The 14142-nt window shown below is 39.5% G+C and overlaps 1 protein-coding gene across 1 annotated transcript; it reads right to left on the reverse strand.

Moving 5' to 3' along the window:
* On the reverse strand, window positions 1-10105 carry LOC117814587 (protein mono-ADP-ribosyltransferase PARP12-like). Its single transcript, XM_034686007.1, has 7 exons — window positions 10002-10105; window positions 8557-8933; window positions 4508-4743; window positions 4318-4390; window positions 2782-2909; window positions 1909-2060; window positions 1-1768 (listed from the first exon to the last, which is right to left on the reverse strand). The coding sequence occupies exons 1-7, from the start codon at window positions 10072-10074 to the stop codon at window positions 1512-1514; spliced, it is 1296 nt and encodes a 431-aa protein (XP_034541898.1). The 5' UTR covers window positions 10075-10105; the 3' UTR covers window positions 1-1511.
* Between the last annotated feature and the right edge of the window lie 4037 nt (window positions 10106-14142).

A 14142-nucleotide genomic window follows, 5' to 3' on the forward strand; every position in this document is an offset into this window, starting at 1 on the left:
GTTGCTGCTTGGGCCACCCTTAATAACAGTAGTGAGGTAAACCTTTAACTTTCGTTAAATTTCAGTTTTCTTTAACAACATTACTTCATCACTGCAGGAACCTAGCACAGTGGAGGCAGACCTCAGTGCCTGTCTGGTCTGCCTTTTAGAAAGAAGAAAGATTCAAACTCTGCTCTTACATGGTGAGATGGATCACAGACAACTTAAGCACAAGGCCTTCAAAGATGTAAAGTAATCCTTGGATCTTTAGTGAGTTTGGATCAAATCTTCTGCTGGACTTGAATTGTGGGGTTTCTTTACGTTGCACCAGGAGAAGAGGGGACTTTCAGCAGGTTTAAAGGTAACATCAACATTAACATCTGTTACAGGGCTGACATGTATTAACAGATTAACTATGCCCATGTTACCTTTGCTCAGGCTGGCAACACCCAACTCATGCATGTGCATGATATGTGATATGTGATCTAATACTTCAGATGCTAAAGACAAAGAGCCCTCCATTCAATAACAACCAACAAACTTCAGTTTAGTATTTGCACAGCAGGGTACTGCACTCAGTATCCTGTGTTCAGCCTTAAATTAATGAACAAAGACAGACATTACCGTTTGGTTTAGAAGGAATTTTTCTCACACTTTGCAAATTGAAAGACACATTAAAAACTGTACAGAAAACAAATATTCTCCTTATCTCAGTTTATCTATGACAAGATGTTTAAGTTTACAAAATGATTTACTGCATTTAAAAGAAAAAGAAAAGAAAGAGGCAAAGCATCAACGATATAACTTCTGAAATCCTTGACCAATGCAAGTATGATTTTGAAATCAGGACTTAGTCGGTAATTGTCACGTTGGGGGAAAAAAAGGAAGAGAACGCAGGAGTCTTTGCCCCAACTGGAGGAGTTTAAGTCTCGTGGGGTCTTGTGGGGGTAAAATGGAGCGTGAGATCGACAGGCTGATTGGTGCAGCGTCAGCAATTATGCAGGCGCTAGACTGTTACCTCCACAACCCGACCCCAGAGAAGTGGAAGAAAATGGATGGATGGATGGATGGACGCAAGTCCAGATTAAAATAAAAAGGATTTTATAAATAAAAAGGAATAAACAAAAACGTACTTAAACAAAACCACTTGAAACCTAAACACAGGGAACACAGGAATAACGGGATTAGACTTGAAGGGAGGAAACAGAGACTAAATACTCACAGGGGTAACCACACAGGTGAGACAAATGAGACACAGGTGGAAACACTCAGCACACAATCAAAAAGGAGGGAAAACACAGGAAGTACAACTAAACCAGAAACACAGGGAGCAACAACTATAAAAAATAAAGCCAAACTAAGGAACACCAGAGAAACTACTTACACAAGGAATAAAGAACACAAGACAAGAAACAGGGAAAACAACCTCAATTAACACAGAGGAGAAAAATAAAAAATCTTAACAAAAGCAACTAATGACAGTGAAATCTCAAGAACAGATCAAGGTTTCCCCTGACTTCAGAGAGTGTATCTTATGAGTAAGTGATGAGATACTCAGGATAAATCTGTTGCTTTTCAAACACCACATAGATGCTCGGGTTGCTCACATTGTCAACACAGCTGTCGTAGAGGGTTTTGCCGTCTCCTTTAGGTGGAGGTCTGACATAGGCGCTGTTCCCCTGGGTGTACTCCCCCACCAGAACCAGAGCAAGACACATGGTCTTCGTCAAGCTTTTTTTTGCCTTGACATAAACATCTGAATAAGATGCGTCTCTGGCAAAGTAGCTTCCTAGAAAATTAACAGAGTTTCCACAAACATCAAAAACAGGTGAGGTTGTCTGCAGAAAACATGACAAAATGTTTTAGGATTTTCTACTGCCTTACCAAAACAGAATTTAATCTATTAGCCATTAAACGGTTTCACTGTACCTTTGCCGTATAACGTCCCGTGGACACCACACAGCCTCCAGTCAAAGTTTTGATCACAGATCGCCTCATTCCCTGACTCATCAGTCCCGTGGAATAGGTACTGCTCATTCACAGCTTTGCCTCTGTTCCTCTTTTTCATCAGCTCTCTTTGCCTGAACACACAAAAAAAAATGTTAATGTGATAACTTAAGAATGAACAAATGAATATTGTTTACATTTTTGGTCTTTCATGAACTAACTACAACATTCCCAACTAACTTGATCTAACTTTAAGTTCCTCCAGTTAATCCAGCTGTTTTGGCTTTTACTGCATGTATTTTCCTCTGCAGTGTATTCCACGTGTTATATTTAAGACTTTCACATGTGTATAATTTTGCATTGTATCTGCATTTAAAATCTGTTTCTCGTTCTCATGACATGAGATCATCTGGGCGATTGCAGATTGTCTTCCCTTGTCAGCCACCATAACATATAATAGTTACTGTTGAAAAATTCCCAAAACAACCACCAAAAGAGAGGCATTTTGCTCAAATGGTAGAACAGGTGCTCCATGTACAGAGGCTACAGTCCTCATCGCACTAGTCATAGGTTTGACTCATGGTCCTGCGACAAGTTAGTGCATGTCAACCCCTATCCTTCCTCCCCCCACATTTCCTGTCCGTCTTCACTGTCCGATCAAATAAAGACAAAACAGGAGCCATACTAAAAAAGCTTTGCTGCTCCAAAGTCTAAGAAAATTCTTAGAACCATGACGTTTTCTAAGAATTTCTCTTCAAAGTTTAGACTAGAACTTGGTAAAGATATAAATTATTACAAAGCATCATTGCACAGAGCAGAGCTCCTCTCTGCCTTAATGCTAGGTCAGACATTTACAATTGAAAGGCTCTCCACAGAGAAGGGTTCTGGATCCTCTGGATGCTGACAATTGGTCTGTTGGGCATGGTGCACTTAAACATCTTTTCAATCTTATTATGTTCCTTAGATCTGGAGAGACCCACAAGCTGAAAGATAAAAATACAGTACAGAGGAATGGGTCAGTAATGAAAGGTATGAACATTTGATGTGTGATGATGATTTGATGTTCATAAATGAACAATTTATTGTCATTTCTATAGGCTTCACAGATTACTAAGAGTTTGTTGGGGAGGGACAAGGTGCTTTTTGGTTCATGCATTTGGAGCTGGTTTCAAAAGCCAAGGAATCCCAATAGTGTTAGGATGAAGGGGTGTGGGACACAAGTGCAGACGACAGGGCTTTCTTAAAGTTATTCCAAAATGAATAACCACCAAAATCGCAGGTGATCAAATGGACAGGGGAAAAACAAAAATTAGAAGGGTAATACAAAAAGACTCCAAAACCAAAACAAAGCATTACAATGATATGACAGAAACTAAACCACCGCTGCAGAGCTACTGAGAGGAAACCAAGGTATGAGGGAGATCCAAGAAAACTCTTTAACAAAACTCATGGGCTACTAGAGATGTCTAAGAAGATAACCAAGACTGGGGTTAAGGCCCACCCAACTTCAACTAACTGTTTTCTTATTGTCATAAACAGAGAGGGCAAAATTACCAAAGAGGTTTTGTGGTGCTTAGGCAAACTATACAATGTAGAGATCACAGAAGAGCTCCTCTCACTAACCCTGAAGATGAGCTGATGAGTCAGCACAGGGAACTGGAGCCCAGGAGTACATATAAGCTTCCAACACCTGCTCCAGATCAGGGGCAATCAGACACACACACCTGACCCTGCACTGTGTAGATTAGCTCACATTTATATGGAATTCAATCATTTTTACAGCACCCCCTACAAACTGAGTGCCCAACGATATATACAGGAAAAAAAAGAAGCAGAACATGAGCGCTGTGCATTATGGGAAACAGTACGTGATGGAGACTGGTCTGGTGCATACTGAGAAATGTTCCTGAATCAGTACGACATCCAGATAGTTTTGCATACTGCAGATTTTTCTTCTGTGCACGAACTGCATGCTAGATATTGAATTTGTGCCAAATCAGTACATACTACTGGTACAGCAGGCGGTTTTGAAAACAGCCTGAGCGAGGCTAAACTGAGTGCCCCTCACAAATAGAGCCCTTAATCTCAATGCACAATTTAAGTAAACCAGCTGGCTGCATGGTAAAAAAAAAAAAAAACATTTTCATCCACCTATTTAATATCACTTTTCATGACATCTGCATGGGGGCTAAACTTTTATATACTCATCTGTTTTAATTGGGACCACAGACTGCAGCACAGTACGAGCTTTGACAGAGCACAAAATACACATGTACTACAGTATGAATGTCACAGCTTTGTAGCTTCTTAGCTTAACGTCAAGAGGCCATTAATGATGCTACGACTTATAGACAGAAATACAATGTTGAACAATAATTAATGCTTAAATACCTTGTACCCTAAGTCTGGTAATGCATTCTTGTCCCAGTGGGGTGGGAAGGTGTTGGAGCCTTGTGATGACAGACTGAAGTGGAGACAAACAGAATAACAGCCTGACTGAGGTAGCTTTGGAGATCTAAAAGAGCAATGTTACAATTGCAGGAATAATGCAGATCTTGATCTTTGCTGGAAACAAAGATACCTCTTTAGCCTCAGTTCCACATCCTGAGCAGACACAAAGCGAGGCCTCCGTCTGACCTCTCTCTTAGTTTTGTATTCTATATTCTGCTGATACATCTGATGGGCTCCTGGTGCACCTTCTATGTAAAGAAGATATTCATGTCGGCCAGCAGTGAAATCGATCTCTCTTTCATTGTCTGCCAGTGTCAGGTACACATTCTCCAGACTTTGAGGCGTGATGGAGGCTGGTGTGTTGCCCTAAAACAGAAAAAGAGAGCAGACAGAAAAAGCCATTGAATGAAATTAGCATTGGGCAAAATGAGATGAACTGTTGATTGTTGCAGGTAAAAATGTTAGTCACATATCCCAACTGCAGAATGGTTCCTAATTTAAAAGTAATCTCTCTAAACCAGTTCTTAAACAAAGAGGGGTAAGGGATTAAGGTAATATGATCACTAATCCAGAGCTGCTTGTTCATATACAGTATGTATGTCACTCTCATTACGATTAAAAGCTGATGATAGAGGCCAGACGAGCCGTGTGAAAACACAGGTGACGATGTGAGAGGAGACGAAAGCAAGGCAGACAAGCCAGTGCCCTGGCAAGGCTGAAAGTGGCTCCTTACAAAACTGCTCTACCCATTGTCGTTCCTGCAAATGCCTGCTCTCTTGTCAACAAGATCTATGGGATTAAACTGCTGATATCCAAAAGTCACTTGGACTGCTGTGTTATGATCATAACTGAGAGCTGGCTGCATGAAAACATCTATGAATGTGTGTGTGTACGCAAACATACCCCGGCCTCCCATGTAAAAAAATAAACACTTTCGACTCCCGAACGGCTCTTAATTTAGGATCTTTATAGACATATATTTTACCTTAACTTTGCAAAAACTAATGGATTGTGTTGAAAACCCTTTTACGTACAGTGTTTTTATGAGAAGACTTATAATTGCCCAATTGTGTGCATTAATTCTGTTACAAAACCATTCTTACCCTGATCCTGGGGTTGTGATAAGGGTTAGGATTAGGGTTAGGATTAGGGTTAGGACCAGGGTTAGGGTTAGGGTTGTGATTAGGGTTAGGGTTAGGGTTCGGAACAGGGTTAGGATTAGGGTTAGGGATAGGATTAGGATTAGGGTTAGGGTTAGGGTTAGGAACAGGGTTAGGATTAGGGTTAGGATTGGGGTTAGGGTTGTGATAAGGTTTGGGTTAGGGTTAGGGTTAGGATTAGGGTTAGGGTTGGCATTAGGGTTAGGGTTAGGGTTCAGATTAGGGTTAGCATTAGGGTTAGTGTTAGGATAAGGGTTAGGATTAGGGTTAGGGTTAGGGTTAGGATTAGGATTAGGGTTAGGGTTAGGATTAGGGTTAGGGTTAGGGTTGGGATTAGGGTTAAGGTTGTGATTAGGGTTAGGGTTTAGATTAGGGTTAGGGTTAGGATTAGGGTTAGGGTTTTGGTTAGGGTTAGGGTAAGTGTTGTGATTAGGGTTATGGTTAGGGTTAGGATTAGGGTTAGGATTAGGGTTAGGATAAGGGTTAGGGTTAGGATTAGGGTTAGGATTAGGGTTAGGGTTAGAACCAGAACTAAACTTAAGCAAACAGAACCAGAACCAAACTCAAGCAAACCCAACCAGAACAGAACCAGACCCGAACCAGAACCGAACTAGAACCGAACCAAAACCGTACCAGAACCTAACCAGAACCTAACCAGAACTGTACCAGAACCGAACCGTACCAGAATCGAACCAGAACCTGAGCTGAACCAGAACCGAATCAGAACCAAACCAGACCCAAACTCAAGCAAACAGAACCGAACTCAAGCAAACCAAACCAGAACAGAACCGAACCAGACCCAAAAGATAACTGAACCAGAACCATACCAGAACTGAACCAGAACCATATGAGAACCGAACAGTACCAGAACCGTACCAGAACCAAACCAGAACCAAACCAGAACCGAACCAGAACCGAACCAAACCCGAAACAGAACCAGAACAGAACCGAACCAGAACCGTACCAGAACCAAACGGAACCAGAACCAAATTCAAGCAAACAGAACCAGAACCGTACCTGAACTGAACCAGAACCGTACGAGAACCGAACAGAACCAGAACCGAAGTAGAACCGAACCAGAACCAGAACAGAACCGAACCAGAACCGAACGGAACCAGAACCGAACTCAAGCAAACAGAACCAGAACCAAACTTAAATAAACAGAACCAGAACCAAACTCAAGCAAACAGAACCAGAACCAGAACAAAACTCAAGCAAACAGAACCAGAACCAAACTCAAGCAAACAGAAACAGAACCAGAACCAAACTCAAGCAAACAGAACCAGAACCAAACTCAAGCAAACAGAAACAGAACCAAACTCAAGCAAACAGAAATAGAACCAAACTCAAGCAAACATTATTAACGTCCTCAGGTTGGCATGGAGAAAAATCAGATGCCTCAGCTTGGATGGGCTGATCCGATTTCTCAGTCTTCAAGAAGACTCTCTCTGAAGGAACAGATGAAGCCAGGATACACAGCCTCCCCTCCATCCCCTGAATCCTATATCCTCACATGTGATTGGACGCATGGCCGCCATGCTGACCAATCAAAACAAAGTTCTCCTGTGAGCAGAGCTGGGACTGAGCACTGTGAGAGCTGAGCAGCGAAAGAAAAAAACTGCGAGCCGGTTCTTCTGATTCACTATAAAGCATCGGCTCTCAGAGCCGCAGCTTTTGATCATGACACATCACTAATGTGCTTAATCTGTGTTACAATTATGAGGAGGCCTTGGACATTTTTCTCACCTGTAAGGGGTCCCTGGCTCCAAAATGTTTGAGAAGCCCTGCTCTAGCTAGTAGGAGTGCAAACTCCAGATAGTGAAAACAAACGGAACAAAAAGAGCGACACAGCTGCACAGAAACTCCACGTTGTAGACATCGCTGATCATAATAGACATCGCCATGCAGGAAGACAGTTTACATTTTTTTAAATCTCTGAGATCTTCAAATACAGAGTGCGTCTCTACACCGGTGAGATTTTTTCAGAGTTTACGGTAACTCAAATAAAAAAATGTGACATTTGCTTTGTTTTATATCGACCACTTAGCAGGATGAATATCATGATTAAGCAGGTATATTTTGAGTTTGAGTTGAGAAACATTTGTGACCATTTATGTCATTCAGATCTATTTAGGTCATTAATGCACTGATCCTCTGATCGTTATTATTATTTAATTATTTCAGTAAGGCAGCTTCCTGATTCCTTTGCTGGCTCTTTTGTTTTTTTCTTAGCTCATTTTATATTTTTTGAGAAAAGAGAAAGCTGAGATGTTGCCCATCATTGTTACTTGGTTGCACTAATAAAGTGAAGTGCTGTACATCTGTGGTTGCATTATTCTATTATCAATTTGCCATAATTTTTAACTATGTAAGAGATGATTTCATTGATAGCCATAGACTACATGTCTTTCAATGTAGACTTCCACTGAGAGGAACATCTTAGACTATTTAGGAACTAAATAGTATTTAAATTTAGACTGTCATACCAGCTTGATCATCAATGAAAATGTCCTGGAAATGTCCTGGAAAATGATCTCTGGAAAAGAGTGGAAACCCTGCCATCGTGAAGAGACACTATTGCTCAGATCTGGGCAACAATTCAAAAAATGATACACAAGACTTTAACAGCTGTATGATGCCTAAATGATAGTAAAGCAGAACAAGTGTACACAAAGGGTAAATGCTATCAATGTGTGTGTGTGTATGCAAACATACCCCGGCCACCCCTGTCAAAAGTCTAGACACGCCCCTGAGCTATGATGATACTTTGTTTCTTTATATTAATACTAATCTGCGAAGACACCCGCATTGTTCACCCGCATTGAAAGAGATTCTCCTTCCTCTTTGATGTTTTTATTCATCCTGTTACATGTCACTGCTCGGGATTCGAGGGTTTGCACCTGTCGCATTACATAAACATCCCTCTGACCAATTAAATTAATTTTGTCAAGTATGTCCTACTTTGTTCTCATATCAGCTCAACCCGACTTCCCACTGAAGTTTTAGTACTGTGACTGACCTGTCCAAACTCCTTCCAGTCCCCATTGTCGTTCTTCCAGTACCAAAGCCATTGTGTGGTAAGAATTGCATGAGGATGTTTTGTGACAGAGGAGGGGGTGGAGAGACGACGGACAGGAATTCCTTCACATGTCATTGTCTTGAAGTCAACTGAATTCTCTTTAAGGCATCCAAACCTTAAAACACACCTTCGTAAAATCTGAAATATTACACTCCACAATGTTTGTGACTGTTGATACATGCAGCTTGTGTCACGTCTTGGGTCACAGTAGGCCTTTTCAATGCTCTCCATGTCAGGCAGGTCCTTCCAGGTCACCCAGCCGCTGTCTGACACCTGCCATCTGTAAGGAAGGTGCCAATAGAGACCAGAAGACTCTCCTGGGAGAAAACACACACACAGAGGTTGCGTATGGTAGTTCTTAGTTTATATCATGTCCTTTAGACTTTGTTCTGTCTTTATAACTCCCCTAATATAAATCCATCACAACTCCAGTTTTTCAGAAATACAGCAGGAAAAGTTTCAGCTTGCATAAAACGTTGAGACCATAAAACTCTTATTTTTTTGTCCTGACTTCCTGTAAGTTTCAGAGTTAGTTTCAATCACTTTGACTGTATATTTTTTTGAAGCCCCTGGCTGTCTGACTGAAAACTTAAATGTTGATGAGCCAGGTCTCAGTCTTTTATATCAACCACAGTCACTGTGCCCACTCTGTTAGAGCACCTGTATTGATTAGCAACGTTTTTGTAATGAATTCTAAAAAAAAATTACATGAACAGACTTTTGAGTCAGTAATCCTTTTCTATCCCTTACACACATTTCTCATAATAATGCAGCCAACACCTTTTCATCGTATCTGACCATTTCATGTCTCTGACAGTTGCTGTGTTGTCTTTATGTACCTCTTATTTTTCCCATCACCTATATTATATTATTCTGTATCTATATTAATAATATTATTATTTTCTATGATATTTGCGTCATAGAAAGCACTTTGTAAACTTTTTATTTTAATAAAAATTGAGTTATAACTTCACATATTATCTGTTTGAGGGTATTGTTCTGTCTGTGGTCCCTTGTGATGAAGTCAAGTCCAAACCATGCAGTGTTCATATCCTACATGGATCTTTGAAGGTATTCCTGTTTAGATTTGCTTTTGCAGAAGTTTGTGAAGATTTGTAAGTATTTAGCAATGACACCGAAGTTATTGCACCAAGATGAAAAAGTTAGAAGTTGTCCTGCCCATGCAACAGCTGAGGAGTTGTAAATGTTTACATGCACACATAATCTGTAAAAGATGTGCCAGGTTATACGTTTTTGATTCCAAAACTATTTAAAACACTAAGTTGGAGTGTTAAACAATAAAGCAGTTTTAGATTGTGATATGTAACACTGCATATAAATACATCTTAAAACTCTCAAATTCAGCACAGCGTGGAGCTACTTACCCGAAACAGCATCCTCCAGATACAAAGTACCTCCACGAATGTAACCTGTTACGCTGATCACACAATCCTGCATTCTTCTGACCGAGACGCAGACAAGTTTTAGCCACCATCAGTCTACTCTGACCGGATTACCAGACTGTCTTGGGCCATTTTCCTGACTTCCCCTGACCTCTGCCGGCTCTCTTCAATGGTTATTTTATCATTGTTGAAAAGGAGGCTCAAAAGGATAGGTTCTGTACAGGTATGACTCTGATTTATCTTCCTGATCAGGTTCCTGAACACAACTCTGGTCGTCACAGCGTCTGAATAAAAAACTCTGGGATATCTAAAGTCATGGTAATATAAGTTCAGCCAAGTAACCTTTAAACTGCTAGCTCCTCTCAGCTGGATGGTCGTCATCAAATCAGTGGACTTCACACAGTCTATAAAATATAACCCCATGGCAACACCAAGCCTTCCTCTTACGATCAACCCTCGATAAGATCTCCAAGAAGCTCTTGTATAGAAAAAAGTGCTTAATAAAGAAGATAACAACAATGAACAAAATAAAATAGTTCAGACAGAGCAGTGTTAACTCACAGACAAGCAATAATAAACAACATCCTGGGATTACTCAAACGCACAGTTTGAAACTTTGAACACATTTAGTATTGACACCTATCATTTAATTACCTACATGTATTGTTTTAAACTATGAAAAAGCATAATATCGCCTTTTTAATATCTACAAACTCAGACCAATTTGATAAATAGTGTGTGAACCATCTTCGGGGTAATTAGGGTTATTAACAAAGATGAAATTATCCAGTAAATGATTTAATTTTCGTTTTCAGATACTGTGCAACAAGTTTGTATGTGGCTTATGTCATTCCAAGGATGTGCAACGTGATTCATACATGAAACCCCTGGACTTTGTAAAACATGTAGTTCTGATGCCACCTGTTGGTTTCTGGAGCAGATTTGAAGTCGAACAACAGCAGTAGCCACGTTGGTAAAGCTGACTCAACCTAAATTTCAGTCAACCTAGCATGAGGCTTTTAGCGTCTTTGCTAACAGCTCCAGCATGATTACTTTTATGTCAATGAGCTGTGCTGTAAATATGCAAAACTCCTAATCTTCATACCTCTAAAAGTAAGGATATGTAAAATAAATTCACCCCCTCGGTGTGTGCAGACAGAGAAATGAGCTATTCAGACCAAAGTCCTGGTTTAGATAGCTCATTTCTCTGACTGTGTCAACCTCAAGTGGACACTCGAGGAACTGCATCAGCTTCATCCCTCCAGGCCAGAGGTTGCTGCTTAGTAAAAGTTGAGTGTGCAGAAGTAAGTAATGAACACAGCATTTATTTTTTAAAGCAGAACAATCCAGAGAATGAAAGAGTGCAGAATGCAGAGGAAAGAGATGATGAGCAGTTCATTATACTGTAAAAAGATGCAGTCCATTTTTCATAAATGAGAGCAATGTATTTTACAGATTTGTTTGTTGATAGAAAACTTAGCCTGGAAACTAAAGATGATATTTTTGGTGATATTTTTTAACTCAAAAGAATACACAAATTAAGCTAAATCCTTATGTCAGCGTAGCATCAAATGTTGCACAATCACATCCCCCATCACAGTCAATTCTCGACACTGACTTTCTGATTACTTACTTACTTTGTCATGCAAAATGTTGCTTATGAACACACCTTTACAGTCCATTGATAAACAGTAGAACTGTAGAATAATTTACACATCTAAACTTAAAGAAAGTTTGATCTCACTGAAACACGTCTATATTCACACTCTTCCTCTCTCACTCGTCCACATGAGCACTGTTCTCTCTCTCTCTCTCTCTCTCTCTCTCTCTCTCTCTCTCTCTCTCTCTCTCTCTCTCTCTCTCTCTCTCTCTCCTCTCTCTCTCTCTCTCTCTCTCTCTTGTTGTGAGTCAACAGTTTTCTATGTTTCCAAAGATGTTTTAGATAATGATTGACGCTGAGGTTTTATTTGCTTTCAGAGCTGTCGGGAAATGAGATCAGATCGTGTGGTTAACACTAAAACACTTGTGATCAGATACAGGACCTGTCAGTAAAGATTGCAAAAGTTTAAGAGAAGTCTAAGTTAGAAGGATCCCTCCCCCCCTTCACTGTCTCAGTGGAGGGCAGAATTATCAAATTATATCCCACTTTACTACTTGTACTACAAAATAAGAGGAAAGCTGGACATATATGACAAAATATGGATCCCTTACATCAATTTCATAGACGACAACTTGTGATATTTATGAGGTCATTCACTATCTATTAAAAGCTTATACTCACTGTAAAGGCAGATTATGAATGAATGTCAGACAGCAGCTAACGTTATTACTCGGGCTGAAGAACATTCAGACTCACTCAAATGTGTCCAAGATGTTTGTTCATATCCCTGACTTGAAAATCAAACCGTGGTGGTGGTTAAAAAGTGGTTAAAAAGTGACTTTAGCTGTTGTCAAATGTGTTCCTGCAGAATTATATTACAACTGTCTATTCTGTTGCTGATGTACTAGAAAGGGTTGAATTGATGACATTGACTAATTTCAGAAATGCAACATATTTTATCATGTCCTGTAAGCATGCAACGCAAAGCACTGTTTCCTTCTGCAGTGTCCTGCAGAGCGATGCAAAGTAACACTGCAATGAATGCAATGACTCGACCTCAAGGGCCTTAAGCATCCTGGCACACACTACGCCTCTTATTATGCAAATGTATGCAGGACTCTTGGCTATAATATCTTCAACACCAATGAATTACAAAAAAAATCCACCTTCATATTAAACCAGATTGTAAACATGTTTGATTCTGATGTAAATGGTATTTTAACATGGGTGTTAATGGGGATTCGTGGCTTGTGGACACAACCTCAAGTGGACAAATCTACACAAATCTACACAAATCTACACAATGAACACATGGAGAACATCTACACTCTAAACGGTGGCTCAATAACAGTTCACAGTGCAACATCAAATTAAACCAACTTTCCAATCACAATTATCCTTTAGATTAATACTCACTCTTTCATTCACGCACATCCAGCTTCTTATCACTCGTCTGTCACTGCACCAGCTACTCATCGCCGCATGGCATCCCTCACTCACAGTCAAACACATAGGCTGTATAAAAGTTTTTGTTGAGGTAGTTTCAGTTTAGTTTGAGCCTTCAAGTCCCTCTATTTCTTCCAGCTGAAGGAGAATGTACTGATCACTTTTTTGCAGATGGATGTTGTGCACTCAACATGAGCATCTTTGGCACCTTTTTCTAATAAGAGAAGACCATGATTTATTAATCAGATCAACAAAATGTAAGTTTGAACATGGTCTTATTTTTAAATTGAACTTTTATGAAAAAGAGATACACTTGTAAGTTATGCTTAATATTTTTTCATACTGTCAATATATAACATTCAAATAAAATCTTTATATTGTAGACTTATCATATAATTTTTGTCTGTTTACTGTAGTCTGTTATTATAATAAAACGGCATGTTATCATTAACCATCTCATTAGTAAAAAGAAAAATGATTAAATAATGCTACTGCAATTATTGCTTTTTTAAATAATTAAAGTTAGTTTTTCTATACAATCCTCTTTAGTTAAAGCAGTCTGGGCTTCTTTAACTTTGCACATACGTTTATATCTCTATACTATAAATAAGGTAATAAATTATTGCTATTTTTAATTTTACATTGACTTACCAATGACAAGGTGAAGTCTATGCCCAAAGCACAGCAGACGAGGTTCCAAGGCTTTCACCATGTTAGCCACACTGTCTGTGGTCATGCAGGTTTGACTTTATGTTAAGAGTAGTGCATGGAGAATTAATCATACACTTGACAATGATTATTCTTGAATCTATCTATTGATTGTTTCTTTTTTTTTTTTTTAGAATTGTGCTTCTCTGTAGCTGTAGCCCTCAGAAATCCAGACCTAACTGTATCAGAGTGAACATAATGAATATATGATATGAGAATATCAAAATGTATTGTGTCTCCTGCACTATGTGAAAGAATAAATAAAGAATATATGGGAAAAATAAGAGGTTTGAGAGCGGCGCTCTGGTTTAGCTTAGAGGTTAAAGCGCATGCTACATATTAAGAGGCAATAATCTTATCGCAGAGGCC

This window comes from Notolabrus celidotus, chromosome 6, assembly GCF_009762535.1.
Source record: "Notolabrus celidotus isolate fNotCel1 chromosome 6, fNotCel1.pri, whole genome shotgun sequence".
NCBI classification, from domain to species: domain Eukaryota; kingdom Metazoa; phylum Chordata; class Actinopteri; order Labriformes; family Labridae; genus Notolabrus; species Notolabrus celidotus.

Coding starts and splice junctions, on each gene's coding strand:
- LOC117814587 (XM_034686007.1), bottom strand. CDS start 10,074: ATGCAGGATTGTGTGATCAGCGTAACAGGTTACATTCGTGGAGGTACT. Junction 4,391..4,507: donor GTGGAACTGAGGCTAAAGAG/GTATCTTTGTTT, acceptor TCTCCACTTCAG/TCTGTCATCACAAGGCTCCA. Junction 1,769..1,908: donor CGGGACGTTATACGGCAAAG/GTACAGTGAAAC, acceptor TTAATTTTCTAG/GAAGCTACTTTGCCAGAGAC.